Source organism: Saccoglossus kowalevskii, chromosome 15 (genome assembly GCF_978046115.1).
Source record: "Saccoglossus kowalevskii chromosome 15, keSacKowa6.1, whole genome shotgun sequence".
NCBI classification, from domain to species: Eukaryota; Metazoa; Hemichordata; class Enteropneusta; family Harrimaniidae; genus Saccoglossus; species Saccoglossus kowalevskii.
Window position 1 is genome coordinate 14,115,948 of NC_140655.1, and position 23,999 is coordinate 14,139,946.

Below are 23,999 nucleotides of genomic sequence, written 5' to 3' on the forward strand. Positions count from 1 at the left end.
ATTAGTATTCCACCAATCACAGCTGCATCTACTTTCTGGATGTGCGCAGTCAAATTGTATAGGAGACAAGCTGGAGTCTCGTGTGGATAGCGATAACACCGGGACGAATGGTCTGGGGTATTCAGGCGAATAAGTTGGTGTGAAAATGACTTCTATTCCCTGTGTATTAAGCCACATATTGAGCGTTTGTGCGATCTCACTGTGATGGATTGGTGCGTTGTCGAGCACTAGGAAGTCACCTGGTTGAAGGGCGGGTACACCGTACTCGTCAACTGTCTCTACACACTGCCAAATGAAGTCTGCGAAGTGCATCGAATTTGAAGCTCCATCAAGGACTTCAATGTGAGCCACCCCCTGCAATCCTATTAGCAAGTTCAATGTAATATTAGGATTGGGGTCGTACCGAGCAAATTGTACACATCGCTGGCCCACCAAAGCATGTCCATAATTAGGATTCGCAGTAGTGGTAACCCTAAAACCGCTTTCGTCCATAAATTTCAGTCGCCATGGATCGATATTATGCATGGTGTCCAAGTATGCCTGGGTATACCGCAAATTTCTCAATGTGAATCTCTGCTCAGCAGATTTTGTTGTTCGTTTGTACGTCCACTTTCCACCTGCGAAAGCAGTCTTCACTGCGCGACATATCGTCATCTTTGACACTACAGTTGGCGAAAACTGTTCAAATTGTTGTTTCATTTCTTTATACGTTATGGAAGGTTCGTTTGTCTTCAGGCTTTCCAAGTAGGCGACGTCATTCTCAATGAGTTTCTTTGGCCTCCCAGTTTCTCGTTTTGCTGCTTCACATGTACCATTTTCGACGTAACGGTTCCAAATTCGTTTTACACTATACCTGGAAACTTGAATTTATCGGCAGTGCGCTGTACCACTCCTCTAGGAATATAACCACTTGACTTGTCACCCCCGTTTTCACTGATGTCGTTCACTAGGAGAAATCCGAGGTCTCCTGTCATGAATTTGTTTTCGCGTATCTGTTGGTCGACTTAATTAACTGATTATTAGCGAATTGCTGTGTTATGTCTGTCATCGTTTAGGTCTATTTGAAGTTTTGGACGGAACTTGGCTCAGTGATTCGGAACTAATTACAAGATACCGTCGCTATTCTGACATCCATAGTTATTAATGTAGTGAACGATTAATCAAAAGATATGACGTATTCAGTACTTAGTGTGATTGGCTTTATGATTGAAGGTTACGCCCTAGAGTCTTTTTACTGCTTTGTAATTGGTTAGAGTTTTGAAAATGAATAAAGAGAGTTTGAGTATGTCTTGGCGAATACTCCACGACAGACGCAGCCTTGGGCAGTCGAGTCCAGTCTGAGAGTCCGAGAGAGTCCAGGGGCGAGCCTTGACGCAGTCCAGTCTTGGGCTAGTCTTGGGTCAGCCTTGCGAGAGTCTTGGGGACTTTTCCCCAGGGCGCTGTGTCTTATAGAGTGCTCGAAAGATCGACTAAGACGAGAGCTGAAACGTATTTCGTTGTGTGTGTCTTATTTGACTGTAAAGTTAAAGTGACTTTCCCGATCCCGTACCTCAAGGGGACGAGATATAGAGAGACGAGACGAGATTCCCCCCTGACAAGTGTGGAGAACCCCCGGAGAGGATTTTCCCCCTGATACTCCACTGACAGGTTTGCCAGAACGATATACTCTCCCAAGCTGATTCACCTGCATTTCTACGATTGGGTTTTGGTTTGCATTGATCCTTCACTAATTACACATTTAGGCAATATTGGCGCCAATAACAGTTGAAATCGAACACTAGTTTTAAACAGAAACATTGTCACAACTGTAAATATCACTCGATGCTTATCGGGGAAACAATCATAATATTATTACTTTACACTCACTGTAAGCGTCTTTGTTGACTGCGCCGTGTGACTGTTTCGCTCCGCTCAGGTGTTACCGGTAGTAATAACACCTGATACTAATTATAACTATGAACACAATATAAAACTCCGAATAAATAATTTAAAATGTTATGTTACGTTATAAAATAACTACATGAGAAGAAGTAACAAAGAACTGGACACAAGTATAGGGTGTTATTTATAGTGGCCCTGGTGGTGGTTTCTCTGTGGGTGGTTTTAGTGGCAAAGGTAGAAATTGGTAGTACGGCTGTACTAGTAGGAGCTTGCATTCTCGGTAGATGTAATAGTGTAGGCGAGTCCATCCATATTGATAGGGGTAGTATGAGTACAGGATCTATTGTGGATATTATTGCATGGCTGGTGGCGACGACAAGGAAACATCGGGAGACATCGACGCACTTCGTTGGTCTGTATTTACACCAGCAGGGGACGGCGACTGCAGTCTGTATTTGGTTAGATTTTTTGCTATTAACATTTCAACGGGTGTAATTTTTCTATGTTTAGTCAACGCTACTGCATCGGTTACTTCAGTTAAATGGCGAGTTCCATTGCCAATTATGGTCTTGAACGACTTGTACGCAATTTCTAAGTTAGCTGGTAGTTTCCCTTTGTAGATTGTAGTATTTATTCAGAATCCTGATGTCAGTCTGCAATTGTAAATTATAAAGTCGTCTACCGGTTGCATCGACCATGTACTTAGTGGGATTAGAACGAATAAAATGTGACTCTTTCTGAAATTGTTGTTCACTATTTCGTATGATTTCATTTTTACATAACATTCCTGTAGACTATAATATATTTCCTTGTACTCATCATATTCATCATAACTCTTTCTTTTTCATAACTATGTATATTTCCATTGGCAATCGGTAGACGTACTTTTGTCCTACGTCTTTTGGTAGATTTGCATAGTCCTGGTACTGATCTACATTTCGTTTTGCAAGGACTGGCAATAGATGAATATTTCGTTGATAGTAATTGACTTTCACTTCCAGAAAACATTAAGCCACGTCGCGTACTAGACGTTTGATCACTATTATGGGACTGCTCCATTTTCTTTGTAAACGGCGACGTTCCATCCACTACACGGATATGAATCGTTGTCACATCAGACGTAGATGTACGGCGAGCAACCCTCATTAATCGTGGAAACAACAATTCGGTAACAATCCACAGTCCATCGGCATTGCGATAAGTGTCGAATACATTCCATGCGACCAATGTACCTTATTACCTGTCGTAGCCGCGCCTCAAGGCCACAACAACCCATCCATATCAATGGCCTCGCTCACCATAGTAAGAATAATAAATGATGAGTTCAAGTTCGTCATCACAAGCTGGTTTTGACAACGCCATATTTCTAAAATAGTGCCTGTTCAATGTTTCGAATACTCGACTAAAGGCCCCACATTACAAAGACATGCTTCGACGCAATTAGAGGTTGCTGTAATCCATGCACTAATGCCCATTGGCACAGCCGAATGCCACGGTTTTTATGAATCACGTTGGACTATTTCAAATGTGAACTTAACACGATAACACTATGTTATGTCACACAAAGCAATGATTGTACCACATTTTACATCGCGTTGGAAGTCTGTGCTACGTAGACTGGTGAACTGAAATTATGTCTATGAATTATAAATTTAGGTAAATCTACAATACAGATATGTGATTATACTTCACTCAGTGGCGGATCTAGGGGAGGGGGGTTTGGGGGTCATAATCCCCCTCCCGTTGAAAAATTTATTCAATTTGTTTTTGTATAATATAAAAAAATCATTAACTTAGTCTGGCGATTTTAAAGTTTGTCCCCCCCCCCCCGATAAAAAAAAAAATCCTGTTTGCGCCCTGTTCACTATATGCCTCCGCCATCATTGAGATATCATTAGTATTCACTGAGCATGCAATTACCAGGAAAAATAAAAATTGAAATAATTGAATCACAGTGTGCTGTGTTCCCATTTCCCGTTTAGTGTATTTCGATGTCTTGTCACGTTTACAGTGAGTAGAAGTGTTTTTTTGTTTTGACTCGCCGGGGCGCACCTTTCACAATATTGATACTTTTAATGACATATACAAAACACACTGGTCGTCGGGCATCGTTTATCACTAACTGCTTACTTGCGGTAAACGGGACACTCAACCCGGAATAGTAGTACATACTGTAAGAAACTTGGTAGTATGCCATTGGTTGGTGCATTTAATTTGTTTGATGCAATCATTGTGCCAACTATTTCTTATGGTAGCGATATGGGAGTACGTAAATTCGGAAATCGAGAGGATACAGATAACATTTTGCAGATATCTACCCGGTACTAAGCATTAATAGTTGTACAAACAATGTAGCGATGTTAGACGAATGTGGAAGGCTGCTGTTGTGCTGTAGTTATTTCAAGCGTTGTATCTCATAATGGTTAAAATTACTGAAACCCCAAAACATGTTATATCATGCTTAAACGATTAGACAAGACCGGCAGACTTGCTTGGGAAACCCACATAAAAATCTCCTGTTCAAATATGGTTTCGGCATTGTCTGGTTTGAAAAACAAGTTGGAGAATTTCACAATCATCCAGGCTGTGTACCTTTGGAAAAATCAAATTAGTATTATAACCTGGGAGATTTATTGGTAAGCAATTATAGACTAAAATATATACTGACGAGTATTTGCTGTTTTGGCCATAAACATAATGTTGAGTTAGGCAGACACACAACAATACAGTTAGATCAATATTTTTTTAGTTTTTGCAGTGATACATTCGAATTTAGCATGGTAGAAAATGAAATTCACTTTGTTTTTATATGTCCATTTTATAATGATCTAATAACCCTATGCAATTATGCAAATACTGACAGTCTGGGCTTACTTCGTCGCTACACAAACTGCCACACCATATATCAAATAGCCTTATATCTTTTAAAAGTTTTCAAGCGACGAGATGAATATGAATCCAGCTTAACTTAGTACCATATGTTTACATGGATGTTGTATTGTGTTTAAAACGTGCTATGCACTTTTCTACCCATTACATTTTGTACGATAGGCTGAGGCCCTGTACAGAAATAAAATTACATAATACAAAATTGACTAATACTAAAATGAATAATTGTAGACAGATTTCGACGTAAAATCGTGCCACTTTTATGTGCGCTAACATCTGCGAAGAGCGAAAAAACTCGTAAGTAGCCTTCTACCTTAAATTACCTAGACAATAATGCTAAGATAAGTACAGTCTTGTCTTTTTTGTGTACAACATTTTGCCGTAGTGGATCAATGGTGTGGATGCGTTTGTCTGTAGGTGGAGAATGGCTCAGGATCCCTTCTCTAAAATGGTAAAATAATTCAAAGATGTTATGTGAAATATCTTACCAACGTAACACAAAATAAATCAATTGAATTTAAAACCGATAATATGAAAATGTCTGTATAAGAGCTCAAATACACTTTTTGAATATTATAAAATTCACACATTTCACATCAAAAATATAATTGTTGTTTTCGAACCCCCTATTCAAAAGTGCTGGCTACGGGCCTAACGTCATATTGAAGACTGATAATCTTTATTCATGACTTATCAATGACGTAGCATTGATTAACAAATGAGCATAGATACAAGCATGAATATATACATTACAAGTAATACCTTTGTACCACCTGTTTGAACCCCATCAACGTGTAATAAATGACAGACATATATAGGGTTCATTTATTGTCAAACCCCACACTGCGAGCCACGATGTTCACGTTACGAGACTCTGGACAGAACTCCCCGGCCTGCCCGTTACCGAATCCAACCCTCACTGTCTTAAACCAATTACCATACACTCAGCTGAGAGCGTCGTGTATAGGAGTTAGCCAATCAGTGGAGGTCAGTTGGTGACAGCACCAACTTTTGGTGAAAATCGCTCAGGGAGGCCATAATTCACCCCATGAAACAAATTTAAAAAAAAAACTCACCTCTTGAAACCTGTTTACAAATACAAATCCAATCACTTAGTATACCACGCACAACTACACCTAACATCCGCACCCCCACAATATAACAACACTTATATTTGAGGTATGCAATAATTTATTTTATGTACTATAACAAGTGAAACATTACTCAATAGCTCACATGCATTCTACATACATTGTTTGCTGAAGAAATACTATCACTAATACTAAATACACAGTAATTGTTACTTTTAGTACTGTAAATTACCAATTATCGAGTACAAGCCCAGTGGCTATATTACTAGATGAGTGACACAGCGTTCGATTATACAAATTTAGAGTTCGTCACTGACAGCGCCTGGTGGTAAACTAGTTCTGAAAGTGAAAGCCATATTTTAGTCGATCGAATCGTTCCAGCATATAAATGAAATAATGTACAATAATACAAGATTTAACAAAATTAAACTATATAGATAAATTCTCGTACATCGTACATTTCAGCATATATGATGCGCCATTATCTATTTTGTGTTTTCATTGGTGAGGTCGAATGTTCAAGGTCGAAAACCAGTACAATATTGCAGCGCTAAGCACCGCAGGTAACAGAACTAATAGAACTATATGTGTTTTAACATATGTTTTATACTAGTGAGTAAAATAACGGTCACTCTAGGAATTTCAATTTATCTGCCATGTTACTGGCCTTACAGTTTACCTGTAATTTATATTTGCAATTTTTTTTCCGTTGGTATACCACTATTACATTTTTTTAAATTGTAGTACAAAGTCATAGATACAAATTTCACTGCATAATATCAAGTAGTTTTAGGTAAGTTTTGATTAGAATATTGTTTTCATTTCATATGCAAATATCAGTCTATCTCTCAGATTTAGTATATTCATAATGATTCTTCGAAACATTGTCGTCTGGTTCTATTGGCAAACATGATGCACCATGTACCAGGACTGAAACATGCGACTTTCAGTCTTAATTCATCACGCTAAGAAGAGTTTTGTTAAATCTGTCTACTTGGCCATTTCCCTCTCTTATTATCAGTGCACGAATACCAGTCACACGTGTGCGAGTCTCTCTATTGTATAATATGCATAGTACAGGGCACACGTACGTAATCTCGCTTATATAAAATTGTTGGCAAAGTAACAACTTTAATGTTTACATTTCTACTAAATATGCGCTAATTTAGCTAAGGATTTCTGGCCACTGTATGGTTACACCTGATACGAATGTAATAAATTCAAATCAACGTCTAGTTTATAAGCTTATGATAAGGATAAATGTCATTTAAAAAATTGATTCTAATTTGTGTACACAAGTTATCACTCATTTGGACGTCTAATTCTTATACAAAATAACCGTGTTCAAATTTGCGTCTGTTTCATCCTAACAACCTTTCATGGTGAACACTGAAATAATGGATTTTCAAATACTAACGCTGGAAGATGTAACATTGACTCAATCAAAATTGTTATATAGCATGTGTTTTACTAGATTTTGTAAATGGGGCTTTGTGATTAGGAATCCAACTTTTTCATACATTTTTTCAATGTATCCGTATGCCAGAAGACATTGTTATTTCATTATATTTTAAAATCTTTTTTATGAAAATGACTGTTTTGGTAACTCTAAAAACGTAACTTTATATTAGCCGGAAATTAGAAATATTTCTGCCTCAAGCCCAACACTCCAGAAACAAGCGCTGAGTAGTCAGAGCTAACGCAAAATTTTTTTTAAGTTTACAATATACTCGACAAGAATTCGAGATTAAGAAATTCAAACTCAAGAAAACAAACGTGTACCATGCACGGTACACACATCACTGTGTATGTTAACCCATATATGAGGACGAACTGAATAAAAAAATACACTGAAACCCTAAACTTGACCTCAAACAACACAATACGATTAGTAGGCAATACTGGTCTCTTTGGTAAAGCTTCGGATTAAATTCGGCCAAACACTAAAGATTCTGAGACCGCTCGATAAACATGTCATGCTACGCCAACGCCATCAGGAGACAGAAAGTGTATTGTCATACACGCCCGTGCAAAGGTCCGCTGAGTGTAGCACTGATATTTTTATATTAAATTATGAATTCAAACATATTTTTTATCCTAGTCAAAACAGAAAATTAAAAAGTGTTTTTACAAAAAATGCAACATCTACAAAAACGCCAAACTTAATGTTTTGATTTTGAACGGTGAATACGAAGGTTATTGTAAATTGCATGATATTTTAATACATTCCTTGATTTTTGATCGAGAACATATAGTACAACGTTGCATTTGAGACCTGTATATTAGTTCATCATTTTAAATTATGATTTTTGCCCAAGATTCTAAAATAACACAAAAAGAAAATACCGTGGGAAATTACCACATCACTTCCGCATTTATATAAAAATAGGATTTCGTGCCGTTGGTGGCGCTTCTCAAATCTAATAATCGCGTCCAATAACGGCCAAAACGCTTGGCTGCGTTCCGGCTGTATGATTTATCATAAACTGAAACGTTACGTTTCACGGAGGTATTCGTTAGATAAAAAATCTAAACCACAAATACGCATGATATTGTACAAATATTGTACCTAGCAAAACAACCAATGCATATTAGAAAATTTCTGTTTAGGAATACTCTGGTTTTCTGGTCATGGTAAATCATAGACCAATGTAGACGGTAATATACAGTATAAAAAATTCCATCTTTATGGTGCTTCAGACATCGCATAGAGAAAATGTGCTCCCCGTTCATTCGTCAATGCAATTCTTATACAACTGATAAATTAGCCATAAATACTAATATCACGCGACAACCTCCCCTCCTTTCCCATTGCAACTTGTGTTTGTTTACACAAGGCACCTACATATCAAACACACGATATATATAATACTTGTAGTTATCAAGAAGAAATCAATACAAATATTTTGATCTGTTTGTAAAACTGTAATTACCATAAAGCCTTCATATAATTTATTTACCTTCTCTATAAAAATGATTATGTTAACCCGAGATGCCTGGGCCCAAGCTAAGCTAGTATACATGCAAAATCACTGGTCAGGTTGTAGTCATTTTGGATGAATGAACGACTCTTTTTTCCTGTCTTCAGTTGATCATAGGCATTCTACCACCGTCTTGCCCGTTCATCTCGCTATATCGTTATTCCATTCTGTTCTTACATAATTTTAATCTTCGTTTTATATAATGCCGTTTCTGTTGCTCCATATTTTGTGATAGGAATGAGCATGTAACTATTTTCAGCACGTGATTATTAGCGGCTCCATCGCAGAACTCCCGGTTTCCCAGAGCCTTTATATCCTAAATTCATGCCATGCTAGATAGCTCTTGGAGTCCGAATTTCAAAATGCAACCCTGCTAGCTTCCTGAAACTACCGCGACAGAGTGGCTCTGATGTTGATGTAGAGCATGTAATGACAGTAGTGCAACAACTCCCTCCCTAAACAGAGAGCCAGTATTAACCATGAGATGTAAGTTTGCTGGTTAACTTGGTCTTTAGTTTTTAACCCTGAAGAGGTGATCATTTACTAGGTGATTGAGTTGGCTTGTAAGACAATTTTAAGCAAACAATTGCATGCAATTCACTACATTTTCTGTCTTGTACAAAGAATAATTGAAAAACAAATTTCTTGTCTAATAAGCTATACATGCTGTATAATGTGGCTCGTAAGGATCAGCAGACTGTGTTTCACATTTTGAGGCCGCTTTCTTCCCAGTATTATCCATACTGCTTTTATGCGTTATAAATAGAAACAAGAATGCAACCAGTCTATCTTATAGATATGTCACACATGAACTATGTGGAATAGGTGAACAAAAAGTTATACTTACTATAGGTCTCATCCCCAGCAGTATCGCCGCCCCTGCAACAGTTCTGTTAAATGTGGCCTTCCCCATGCACCACCATGGAAACCGGTTAGAATTGTTACTCTAATGTGGCGATTATCATATGGCATAATTATAATCGAGAATATACACTTGCTACAATGATCATTTTTCTATTCCATGTTACACAACGCGTAGTATGTGCGTCTTTTTGACTTATAAATAACATTAGACACATAAATCAAACATCTTTTCAAGTTTAAAGTGACCTTTACGATTCCAGTCTATTAAATTGTTTTCCAATCCAACTCAAAACCAATGCACCAAGAGAAAAAAAAATACAGAGATATCAGCTTCCTTCTATTTTCACAAATTCGGAAGAACAATAATGTCAGATAAACAGCGACACCTTGACCAATATGACACTGCCATGCCAATTTGCCATTAGTTAACTTTGTCCACGTGATTTCATTGAGGACTGACTAATCCCTTATCTGTGAGAATAATAAAGTGTCTGGTTCGTGTAAGCTAGTATATTGTGCTTATTACGTACAAGAGATTACATTGGTTGATGTGACCCTAACTAAGAAAAGAATGGCATGTATTTATGAATTAGTGTAGGTTTTATATAGAGGCTACTCACAATATGTACTGAGGGACATCCACAAGTCGGTCATTCACTATTGAATCACCTGTCATGTGTGTTTACTCTGCGGACAAGGGTACCAGATACCCGTACAGATCGTAATTATGAGTCCACCATAAAATTTTGAAATGCATCAGCTAATATATATCGGAAAAGAACCTACATATGTGATGTCTGTAAAAACACCTTCCCCACAAAGGAAGACCGACGAGAACGTATGATAATACATACCAGTAATAAACCATACGGATGCAGAAATTGCGATTTGTCTTAAAGACAGTTAAAAACTATTAAAGATAGTGTACTAAGTGTCTTTCTACGTCCGTCGGCTTGAATCAACATGCGAGATTACGTTCTGCTGATAAACACAACAAATGTGGCGTTTGTAACCGACAATTTGCTGTGAGAGGTGACCTGAATCGACAAATCAGGACTCGTTCTATCATCATTTGCGTAGCTGTCTATTTCTATCTGTTCTTTCATCTACTGTTCGTTATATTAATTGTCCCGTGTATTATTAATTGCCCTCTACATAATCTTGGCACTAATTGCATGGAAGCACCCAGGAAACATGTCGTTGCTAGTGTTAAAATTGTGTAATCATTCACCACTGAATGTGTGTTAGTTACTATACAGATTATATGTATACAATGTATAAACAGGCTTGCATAATTGCTCAGTTACAATGCCTAATTCATTAAATTAATACCTGTAAATTCAGCTAAACTTTCATTCAGATTTCTTTAACATTCACTTGATGGTTTGAGATTTCAGTTTTTGATATCATAAATTCTAAAATGTTTGGCTTTATGATCAATTTACTGACTGAATTATTATGTTAACATATATGTCATGGCAGAAACATATAAACGCATAATACGATTGAGGAATGGGCGGCGTGTTCTGTGAAGTGGAAACAATATATGGCGGATCTCTTTACAAACGTCGTGTTGGGAAATTTACAAGTATAAGAACACAAAACAAATGACCGAAAACAATCGACAAAACAAAGTACAACACATCATAGTCAAACCAGTAAAAAAATGATATATGAACTTCGTGATATTTAGCAAGTGAAGGTAAAAGTACACTATAGCGTGAAATCATGGATCATTAGTAAAAAAAATCGAAATCGATAGTACAAGTAAACGAAGATACATTCTACCATTTTACTCTCGAAGATTCGGAAGTGTCGCATTTTTTTATAAGAAGAGTGGTTTTTAAGAAAATCCGTAAGCTTAAAGTCGACATATTTGGCTTTCCAACGATATCTTACTTATCGTGCTACACCATATACATGCGAAGATATAGTATTATGAATAATAAAAACTCACTCCGATGACCCATTTTTCCTTCGCTAACGACGAAAAATGATGTGTGGCGATACTAAAAATATTGCTGGCCCGAATCCAGCGCATAATTTAGCACACAAGAACTAGATTTCATTTTATATGGCAGAAAATTTCAAATTTTCAAAGACCACGGTATTCAAAATAACCATCTCAGTTTCGTGTTCATATTTTTTTCCAATACTATGTTAACTTTTTATTTGCACTAAGATGCGTCTTCAAATAAGATCTAATGAATACAAATATATTTGATTCTCATTCATGTAACACTGGATTGAAATAAGCAACTCCAATGCCAATGTTTACATAATTTAAAGGGGAACGGCCTCCGTTGATATATATTTACAGTGCGAAAACTAATATTTTACAGAGTAAACTCATACTTGCGTGAATCAATAAATATACTATTAGAGAAAAATGCTAGGATGCACAGGCTATGTACATGATCTTTTATAATTGATTCAGAAAAAAAAAATGTTCTAGGGCCACATGTTAGCTATTTTCCATGTCGTGGTTTATGGACACTTTTTGGCTAGAGCTGTAAACCTAGGTTGAGCTTTCTTTATTTTGTTGAAGCCCGAAAAACTGGGAGAGAAAGTCCACCCACATAGTACTTTTACAGCTAAGAAATTGATATTAAAGACCATTCCGAAGCCTAACAATAGAGAATGTCAAAAATATCCGCTTTCTACATGTTGATGAACGCCATATTGAGTGTCATACATGTGGTCACAGATGCAGTCGCTCTTTATCGTGTGCTTTGCGTAACAGAAATTGCCACTGGGGAACTCACTGCTAGAAAGGCTGTCAAAAGAAGTTCGAAAAACGCTACGCATAGGAAGTCAAGTTCATTGTCATATTTTAAAATTGTTCGTCCGACTGATGATGTTTCTGCTAATTAATCCAAAAGTATTATTGTATTATTCTACGCGTTGTTGTAAATTTTGAAGTACACAACAAAACATTGCCTCTCTGCATTATACTTCCCAATGAAACCTGGTGTGCCACAAAGATGTCTAGTATGCCGTGCTGCCAGCCGCCTCTCTGAGCTCTATAGAAATGTAACGTACTGTATCTCTATTCACCATTAACACTGATGTCGTCAACTATATTGCTGCCAAGGGAAGACTATCATGTATATTGTGCTACGTCATAATCAACCATAATTCTCAAGTATCCGCACCAAATTCCCCGACTGACAGAGAATTTGTCGAGTATTTCGTTTAATTGTTTCCAATGGTTTAACATTGACGTCGATTCATAATGTTGTTGCGATAACCTCAACTAACACGAAAAAAGTGAAGGAAGAAGTCACCATTTTTTGATTGGCGGTCAACATTCTTTCCAAGCATTCCGATCAAAAAAAGTTATCCCAGAATGCAAGCTCATCATGTTGATTTACAACTCCATTGGCGACATACTCACTCAGAGAATATTTGATGGCACCGAATTTAATGAAACTAACTTGTATCATTATTTCTTTGATATAATAAACAAGGCATAAGTATTAACAGAAGGTAGTAAACAATTTTACCGACAGACTCTCAAAGCTCTAATATTCTCATACATCACAGAACAACATTACACATATTCCTGCGTTGACCATTTATTTAATATACCACTATTACATTAGATTATATTTAGCACATAAACCCATTACCGTAAGTTATACTAGACGATTAACTATGAAACTAATAGTATAAGTATCTATACTAGCACAATTCAATTTCAGAATGTGACACATATTTTACAATAACATAATCAGTACTGATTTCGATACTGAGCCATGCATTTCCTGAAAAAAAAGGGTACGCCGCTAACATACTATTTATTAAAACGAGTCCATTAAACCATTAAAATTGTCCTTAATTTCCAATAAACGATTATTCACATCTGTAATATAAAGAATAATGCAGAAAATAAAATATACTGAAGTGATAATAGATGGTGTGGATGGCTCAATTATTTGAACAAAGGCAACAACTGATCATGACCGTCATTTAATTCTACACTTTATCATAGATATACCAGTACTGTAGTTTGAGGCTCAGTGTCACAAATCGACGTAGTTATGTGTCACGAAAATGTAAGCAAAGGCATTATGGGTAATCATTGCGAATGCTCACATGAGTAATTATAATTTATCCAATAATTATATTTTAGATGAGTATTTGAGTTCATTAACATTTATATTGTCATAAATTTATATTAATGTCAAAGAACATTTAAAAAGAGCGCACGAGATTTAAATCCAAAGTGCGTGCGAATCAAAACATAAAGTTTGCTCAATTTCATATAATAATTATCGCTTGGATTTTTTTCTAGGAAATTAGTTTATGGATATAGAATAATAATGAAATGATTCAGCCCAGTTCACCAACATCTATCGTAGTAACATTTTATATTACGTCATATTTTCATGTACTACGAACACAGAGAAAAGTTGGATGTATGACTATTTGAAATTCTAATTAGCCGCCAGTCGGCCATATTTGATTAAATAGAAGACAAAAATGACGATCGTAAAGTTTGAAAGGAATTAGATTTATACTTACTCAATTTCTGGTACTTTCCAACTCTCGCCAAATTCAACAGCGTCATTAGCCATAGTACCATCGGGCTTTTGAAAGTCATCATGGCTATCACCATTGTAATTACCCAATAACCCACGCAGCTTGTCTTCATAATCAAGACCAGATATATCAATACTGAATATATGTCTTCGCAATGTCCAATCAATCTTGAAAGTGGTATCTTTAAGTGTGAAACTTAGTAAAATGTTTTTATCAGTTTGAATGATATGTATCTTGGACGCTGCTCCCTTTGCATGTTTCTATAATAAAGTAGACAATTGTGTAATTAATGGAGGAATAATGTTGTAGTATATATTTATTAATCATAATAACTTGTTAATTACAAAGTTAGAAACAAATATTGCTTTGAATTTTTACTTACAGAAACGACGTCGAGTCTGTCCACTTCGGCACAGTCATCCCCTACTGTTATATTGAGAGCTACCACTCTGGTTCTTATTTCTCCATTGGGACGATCTTCTCGTGGTTCAAACCTAGCAGTGATTTCGAAATCTGGTTTAGAGTTTGAGCTGTCTTTCACCAGGGTGTACCAGCAGACGCCTTGATGGCTGTAATGATGACCATCCAATGTGGTAAAATGAGGATCACATGTAACAGCGCCACCTGTTGAAAAGTTGAATGAAGATCATAACAATAAATTTGGCAGCATGAACGTTAATTTATATAAGGTGATAGTTTACAACAAGACGCGTACCATAATCACGTACCATATTCAAAGACGCTATAATTTGTGTCAGTTGGATTATATAAATGTTATTAAATCTTTGATTTCTAATCTGAGAATTGTAATTGGTGTCAATATTGTGGGCATTATGCACAATGCGTGTAGTGTAGGATAGAGTTTATTTGTAATTGTATAGTACTTACTACATATATCCACATCTCTGATTTTCTCAGTTCCCTGCATCAAAAGGGTTGAAATGTCCCATGAATAAATATTGCCATAGTCAAGCTTATTAATAATTTCTTGGTATGTAAGCACACGATCCCACAGGTTGAATTTCGTCATTTTACCAACAAACGCTTGAAATGGGTCAAAACCTCCCCCAACGGTGTCTTGATCCTGACCCAGTACAAGAACGCCACCTCCCTGAATCGGTGTTCCTTCGGAAACTTTTCCAGATCCAACTAACACTCCATCTACGAATATTTGCCAGCGACCTGTAACCGACGTCCATGTCAAACAGATGTAGTGGCACACACCATCATTGACAGCAACGCCAGTTGTCGATCTATAAATACCATTGATGAGTAATCTCAAATAACCATAATCATACAAAATCATCTCGTTGTGAGTACCAGGTACTGCATAAGAAACCAGGGTACCGTCATTGGTGCTAGTTGACTTCATCCATAGACAGAAAGTGACTTCAGTCAATGAAGGTACAGGCGTAGTAATTCGTACATTAGAATCTGTGTCGTTATAACATATTACATTTGCTGAAATGTAAACAAAATAGTTTAGGCTTAGAAATGCCACAATTGTGCCTTCAAATGCAGTTAATGCACTTATATATTCACATGGCCAATAATGGTAATATGTAAAAAGCATTGAAAGTTATATCTCCAGCATAATGTAAATTCTTCACAATTTAAGAAATATATAAAAATAATTCTCAACAAACACCCTCTTTATTGTAGCACTGGGATTATATGCAACCGTTTTATTTATTGGAAGGGCATGGCTGCATATATATATTATATATCCTCTACACCGATGCAAAAGTTTCCTATATCTATATGTGGTAACGCACTTGTGACGTCACGTACGTAGAGTATATGCAAGGTACCATTCGATGTTTAAACATGTGTTAATCAGATTATTAAAATCATACGAGTCTGATAATAAGTGGTTATTGATATTTTCTGACATTATGCACAATACACTAGAGAGGCTATGACACAGAGTAGCACGTGGTCTATGATAGTGCTTTTTACAATTACACATGATTATTTTGATAATTAAGGATAATACTCACGACATATATCATCATCTCTTATTTCCTCGGTTCCCTGCATTAGAAGAAGATTAAAGTCCCATGCATAAATATTGCCCTGATCAAGTTTATCAATAATTTCCTGGTTGGTAAGTATATAATCCCACAGGTTGAATCCCGTCAATCGGCCAATGAACGCTTGAAATGGGTCAAAACCTCCACCAACACTGTCTTGCTCCTGGCCCAGTATTAGAACACCACCTCCCTGAATCGGTTTTCCTTTGGAAATTGTACCAATTCCAACTGATACTCCATCAACGAATGCCTCCCATCGACCAGTCGCTGATGCCCATGTCACGCAGATATGGTGGCACACACCATCATTGACAGCAACACGATTTATCGTTCTAAATTCTTGATTGATGAATAAAGCCAGATTATCGTAGTCGAAGAGAACCATCTCGTTGTGACTACCTGGTACCGCATAAGATACCATAGTACCATCATTGGTGTTAGTTGACCTCATCCATAGACAAAAAGTGACTTCGGTCAAGGATGGTACAGGTGTAGTAATTCTTACATTAGAATTTGTGTCTTTATAATATAATAGACTAGCTGGTGCTGAAAATAGATTAGGGTTGGAAATATTAAATCTGTGAGTCAAATGATGTTAAGGCGCACAAACTGTACGGGGATTACCTCGTCCAGTATGGCATCAGAAATATCCATAGCTTACATACTCCAGAACATGTAGAATATTGATTCATGTTCATATATTGCGACGTCACAACCAAGATTAATGCAAGACTAAACAATATTCATCGTGAATTTCCAACAATTCCATTAGACGAAAACGTATTATGAATTTAAAGGTCATGGCTCTACATAAATGCTTACACTAGTTCTCATTGATTATGCAATTCCAAGTAAAAAAAAAGAATCATTGTAACATTACATTACATGACATGTTATATACTCAATATTCGTAACAATCATTCAAACACGAAACAATTAAATCAATATTTAGAAATATTTAGAAAACATGAAATAACCACACAGTGAAACACCTGCTTACCTGCACGTTTTTGTAATGACTTCTGTAAAAAAAAATTGTCAATGCCAATTCATGAATATACAATTAGTTTTCCACAATTCTTAAAAGTTCCACATACCATACCTATTACACAATAGGATACTTTACAATCACATTATACAATATTGTGTTTATGAGGTCGTCTTGAACTCGATAATTATAGTGTTGACGATTCTGTTAACAATTAACATATCTGCCCATACATATAGAGGACCAATTTTAAAATATTTCTGAAGAACATTAATATACAAATGGATCACAAGTTGTGTCGAAATTTGTATAGGATTAATGTAATAAGTCGGTTATTAACATAGGATGACAATTTACCTTATCGTCAAACTTTGCGCACAGTGCATGGTTGATACCTAGATAAACTGTTATATAGTACAGCAAATACACCTGCATCCTGGAATCAAGATTACATTATTGTTACAAGTTTGTTTAATGGTAATCTGAACAATGTTCAACACAATAATATAAACCACCTATTCCTTTTATCTGTGATTTGCAAGTATGTGGAAACTATAGGTAAGTTTAAATAATTATGATGCCACAATAGATTCGTGTGAATAAATTATCATAAATTTAATATATATGTTTTAATTGTAGAGTAATGACGTCGTGAATAAATTATGACGTCACATTCGTTATGGCATCATTTCAGGTTCAATGACACCTATTTTTTTAATCGTACGAGTAATGAAGTCACACTCGGTATGAGTTTGATGATTGAACTGTAGAGGGCGCTCACATACATACTGTTGTGTAACCTTAGTTGTGACACCACACATTGAATTAACTTTTAATATAGTTGAATTAACTTTTAATATAGTTACGATATGAACTATATTAAAACGCGTTCCTATATAGGAAAGTTGAATATCCCGTAACTAAACATAGAAATGTTTGTGAAGCTTAGATTTAGAGTTGAGGAAGGTTATATTAATATTAATATAAATTGAACCTTCCCCCGATACTAAACATAAGCTTCGCAAACATGACTTAAATTCGATTAAATATTAATATAATTTATGAAAAATTGTGAAGCCAGTGTATGTGGCTTCATAATTCTGGGTGGCTTCATAGCGTTGGTGTGTTCCAGGTACAATGGCTTCATAATCAACCACCCCCCCCCCCACACACACACACACGCGCACACCCATTCATTCTGCATACGATATTAAATGCACGGCGTTTATTGCATACTAATACAGTTTATAATGGTTAAAATTGATGAAATAGTTACATGGAGTATCAATTTATAGCGTGGTTAAGTATTTTGAACGCCACTAAATATAATATAAGTAATTGATTTAAAAAAAACTGTTCATTATATATGTTGTGGTATGATTTCAGATAATTGAAAATCCATTTGATAAATCTCGGGCAGTAATACATAGACTTTGACGTGAATCTATGAAATAACATACGGGAATAACGCGTGGAGTAAACGCAATCTATCTCGCGTAAAGCTTGAAGAATGTATTGCTGGAGTTCATAAATCATCCAAAGTACCATAATCCAAGCTTATAAAGAAAGGTGTTGGCGCTGGGACCCGTGATTGATCTGACAGCCAAGACAGTTTATTTGGATAATTGTCTACAGATTAAGCTAGCGATCGCCTTTTCCATAACGATTTCATCAAATGATTTGCTTATTTCTACAAAGGGTAAACTAATGCTGCATTTCGTGGGATAACTTTGAAAGTATTTATGTATACTGATACGTCCTCACTATTTGCTGAAGTTGAACTGCTGGTGTTCATTTGATCCGTCGTGTATGTTTTTCTCACGGAATATCGATATGGTGAGACAAGGTACAGGATTCTACAGCCGGGTAATTGTCTAGCGATTGAGACATGCAGTGTTAGCTTCGAGTCAACTCCACGAGAACAAATGTAGGTAATGTTGTATTTTCTCGCACTTCATGTTGCGTTATTTGCAATCATAAGCAAGATAACTCCCAATCCAGCCTTCGCCAAGCTAAATCTCACTCGTTCTGGGAAAGCTTGGACAGAATTCAAATTTTGACAGAGCATACATAGAAATGGTCACAAAATTGATGACAGATACTAAAAACGACGTCACAAATATATTCTTTGTTTCCGACGAGATGGTGAATGTCCAGCAATACAATAAAGACAGCATTACCAGGTGGATCTTGAGTGCCTAACATCATCCTTGATGTCCCACCGCCTAGTGTTTTTGGCATTCCTCGTTTCCGCTTTCCCTGTGGATTCCATGTCAAGGCTTGTCTGGTTTGCTTCCAGAGCTCAAGGTTGCTAATATTATCCGGCCAATGAATTTTTAGGATTGTAGGCAGGCAAAGGTCTGTACTTTGTGGGTTGTTGTCTTTGTGGTACGCAGCTCTGGTTTTGCCGAACCGGGATTTGACATCAATGGACCAGGGTACTGCAAAATAAACGACTTATACATTATGAAAATCACATCCATTCCGGTTGATTTGATATTCATCAGTCAGTTGCCCAAAAGGGTCATTCTGTGTCTGGTTTCCAATGCGTTTTCCAATGGATCCTACGAAACCAATCAATTCACCTTCCAGAATCGCAGTATTACATCATTCGTTCTCAACATTAGAGGCAAGCAAGTTTCCGCAAAACCATTGAAGTTGGACTTAACAGCAGATTGTGATAGAAGTTGGACAAGACCGAGACAATGGCATCATTTGAGACGAATATCTCGAAAGGTAGACAATCTTCACATTTGACCTCCTTCTCGACAAATCGACCAGCGATTATCAACTCAGACAGGCATTGATGGAGACTGAGGCCGTTTTGATTTATGCTGAATATGACAACGTCATTAAGATTGACAGAGACAGAAATGTATTGAACTAGCTGTGATGGACACGAATCAACTGGGTTGTATTCTGTCATCTGATATGTACTTGTGAAATGCGTTTTTTGACGATTACGCTAGAGACCATCTGTCTAAGTGAGAGTGTTGGAGTATCCTGCAGCATTCGGATCTAACACAGATGACAGTAGCAGGATGGGGCGCATTGGGTCACTTTCTATTTGAAGGACCACTTACCACAGAGAATATTTTGGCTTATACGTTAGTCCACCATATGGCGCGGAATTTAAAAGATTTCTTCGTAAGTGGATATACAATCATCGCATACTTCAAGCATCATTCTCTACAGTGTGTGGTAAATATGTCCTGTAATTCATGTTGTGTAGATGTCAAGGGAAATAATCCACTCCGTAGTTGAATCTTTCACTCGTGATGAACAGATATATCAGATATATCAATCTAACACTTTATGACAGATATTTTCCCCACAATTTTACTAGGTGATTTATATTTCAAAATTTCGAACAAGAACAAACATACAATTTATACCCTATTTATACAACTATCATATTTATATAATTTCCTCTCTTTTTTTGATTCTGATTTTGATTCTGATTTTAAAAGGGTGCGCAATAGGGGACTGAATAAAAAAAGTGTACAGATTACTCTATTGTAAGGAATAAAGAAATAAACAAAAAAATAACAAAATATTTGTATGCAAACATTATTTATTATTTATCACTGTTATAGTTATCGACTTTTCTCTTTTCTATGTTAATCTGAGGAATTCCGGCATTAAAGTGAAACTGAAGTAAAACTGAAACTAAGTTGTCTCACGAGTGTAACTATCACGTAAGTAATTACTTGACTATAGAATAATGGGTGATTGAATATGCATGAGCATTTCGAATTGTTGTGTGTCGGCAGAAATCTTTATCGTCGTAAAATGTGCAGAGGAATTTCATGTGACCCAAGTTATTTAAAAAAAATAATGGTGTTTTAAAATCCTAAAAAGTCAACGTTTAAGGAATAGAGAATTATTAAATTTAGGGAGTGACAAGTTGTTTAGACGGAGTATTGTTACGAACAGGAATACGAGATAGTCTCCCGTGAACCTGGCCGCCAATATCCCGCACTTCAGGACGCAACAAACAAAAGTCAAACAAAGGCACACCAACAGAATATGTCGAATAATACTAATTTAATAATACAATAAGCATAAACCATTAGCAGAAGTAATATAAATCACAAACCGGTCAGCAATATACATTACAATAAAAATAATAGCCAAGCTCGGAATTGCCTACCCTACCTAGGTGCAAAACTCGTACTGCGTAGTTTTAGCAATAGTTCAGTCATTCACAGCAACGTTTACGACGATGAAAGTTCTACAGCTCCAAACTACAAGGTTTCAAGGAATGCAAACGACACTGACCGTAATGTTACGCGACTTCCATACCGTCCGGGCAGAGAAAGGACCAAGATCAGCAAACCACGCGAAACACAGGTCTTTGAGTAATGTTAGTTTTTCAGCGCAGAACTACAGCACGCTGTCTTGCATCTATCAATCCCACATGCCGAATTGGACAAGCATTATCTTGAGACATGCGCTGGCTGCCACGTCGGCACTGAACCACACTGCACCGGAGCTGAAATGCACTGGCCGGGAGCTGGGTGACAACTGACTCGTATCCACGTTTGTCTTGCACAAGCACGAACAAAAGAATATTAGCTAGCAATGGCAATACATGCTGTCTATTCTAATTCTAATTACAGCAAAAAAGGTATATCTCCCCCATACAAAAAAGAACGCTTTTCTAAAGAACTACAAATTCAAACTCTTAATGCAATTTTACATAACAAATCTCAAACTCGTGATAAAGCATCAGATAATAAATTATCTTTTCCAGCTATATGTACTATTTTCAAAGAGTATGGTTGTAGCATTCGTCTGACGGAATAAACTTAACCTAAACACGCCACTATACAATTCAGTGGGAAACACGCCACTATAGGATGCAGTGGCAAACGCGCCACAATACGATGTAGTGGCAAACACAACACGTCACGATACAATTCAGTGACAAACACGCCACGATACAATTCATTGGCAAACGGTCACATCTACAGTGACCAAATCAAACCTCAACTCAACCATATACAAGGGAACATACTCATAACCACCTCCAATACCCTGAACCAGCACACTGGCATCTGTACTAGCATCATTTAAAGGTACTAACTTTGCTAACATCAAAGACTGAGCTGCACCTATATATCGGAGTATAACTACATGCTTACTATCACCAACAATACTACCAAGGGATACCTTACTCTTTGACATAAAGTCTTTATACCCGTCAGGGACCTATACAATTTACCAAAAACTATCTCCTTCTCCCTGGCAAACTCAACAAATGTCTGCCCACCGGTATGCTGCAAATGCCTAAATCTATAAGCTTCGGGCACTAATTCATATGCCACTCATAATCTGAATACAGCTCCTCATCAAGAGTAGAACATACTCAGCTTTTCCAGTGAACACGCTATGCAACAATAAGTTCCAATAACGTTCAAGTCGTTTGGCAATTTCAAATGACAAAAAATAGGCATCCATATCCTACTCTTGAAATCTCGGTACTTATTTAATTTCCCGAGCCATATCGAATTCCTGAACTTTACCACCACCATACCTAAGCCCAAACTCTGACCCACTAGAACCACTTCTATGACGTTCCTGCTCTAATCGCATCTTTTCTAACTCAAAGTTTCTATCCTTTTCCCTTTCATGTCTTTCTAATCTCTCTCTTTCCCATGCTATCTTAGCTAGAACTACCTGGCTATCAAGGGACATTTCTTCTTCCTCTTCTTCTTCCTCCTCCCTAACTAGCCGCAAATGTTCACTTAATACTCGCACTATCTTATAGATTTCTACATACCTGTCAGTGTTTCACCAATACCCAGGTATTCCCCAAGGATCTTCAACTCATCCTTGCGCAATGTCTCTTAAGTATTTAACACATAGGCTGTCAGATTTCAAAATCTTTCAGCATTAAATTCTACACTAGAAGTCATGATTGGAGAGGTATTAGATACAATATATTACAATACAAGTATTACGTAAATAAGACTCAAATGCACTTATGCAAATGCAAATGCAAATGCACCCTACAAATGCAAATGCACCCTAAAACAGAAAGTATCAACACAATATCCAGAATCTATAGGCAATACAATATAGTGGACAGCCGTTAAATTATATATCCACAATATTCATAAAAATATTCAATAGTAAGCAAATTATCAGTATGCTTTGTTTGACCTGTTACAGGCATACGACAGTACGGATATATCCATCCAAAAAAATCAGTACAATTTAAATTTATTAGTACGACCACCAAACGCAATTCAAAAATTCGTGCCGTATCCTAGCACGCTCGCCAATCTGTTACGAACGGGAATACGAGGTAGCCTCCTGCGAACCTGACGGCCAATATTTAGCACTCCAGGACGCAACACTGAAGGTCAAACAAAGGCACACAACCAGAATATGTCGAATAATACTAATTTAATAATACAATAATATTATAATTATATTACAGCAAAAAAAGATGGAATACAATATAATTAACCTACCTTACTCACTACGTTGCGTCCTGGTAAGTTTCAAGATAATCCGGGTTCTTAAAGCTTCAGTTGAATTTGCTGGTGTGACACTCTTGATTTTCAAAATGTATTATGTTTCAATATGTAATATACGACAATCGAACCATCCTCCTGTTTGCTTTCCATTCCTAGTCTCTACAGCTGTTTCATGCCAATAGTAATCCCAACAGATAACAAGGTTGTCAGATAGGGACGATTGACAAGACGACGTGGCA

General features: G+C 36.7%; 1 protein-coding gene across 1 annotated transcript; it reads right to left on the minus strand.

The window, feature by feature from the left end:
• Positions 1-13,268: 13,268 nt before the first annotated feature.
• LOC100367357 (uncharacterized) lies at positions 13,269-23,883 on the minus strand. Its single transcript, XM_085508302.1, has 8 exons — positions 23,755-23,883; positions 17,630-17,708; positions 17,285-17,306; positions 16,252-16,830; positions 15,140-15,712; positions 14,634-14,875; positions 14,234-14,511; positions 13,269-13,571 (listed from the first exon to the last, which is right to left on the minus strand). The coding sequence occupies exons 2-8, from the start codon at positions 17,705-17,707 to the stop codon at positions 13,562-13,564; spliced, it is 1,782 nt and encodes a 593-aa protein (XP_085364428.1). The 5' UTR covers position 17,708; positions 23,755-23,883; the 3' UTR covers positions 13,269-13,561.
• Between the last annotated feature and the right edge of the window lie 116 nt (positions 23,884-23,999).

Bases quoted from the DNA above. Each gene is read 5' to 3' on its own strand.
- LOC100367357 (XM_085508302.1), bottom strand. From the start codon at position 17,707: ATGCAGGTGTATTTGCTGTACTATATAACAGTTTATCTAGGTATCAAC. The intron at 16,831-17,284 runs GTAAGCAGGTGT...ATCTATTTTCAG, and splicing joins GTCATTACAAAAACGTGCAG to CACCAGCTAGTCTATTATAT. The intron at 15,713-16,251 runs GTGAGTATTATC...TTTACATTTCAG, and splicing joins AAGAGATGATGATATATGTC to CAAATGTAATATGTTATAAC.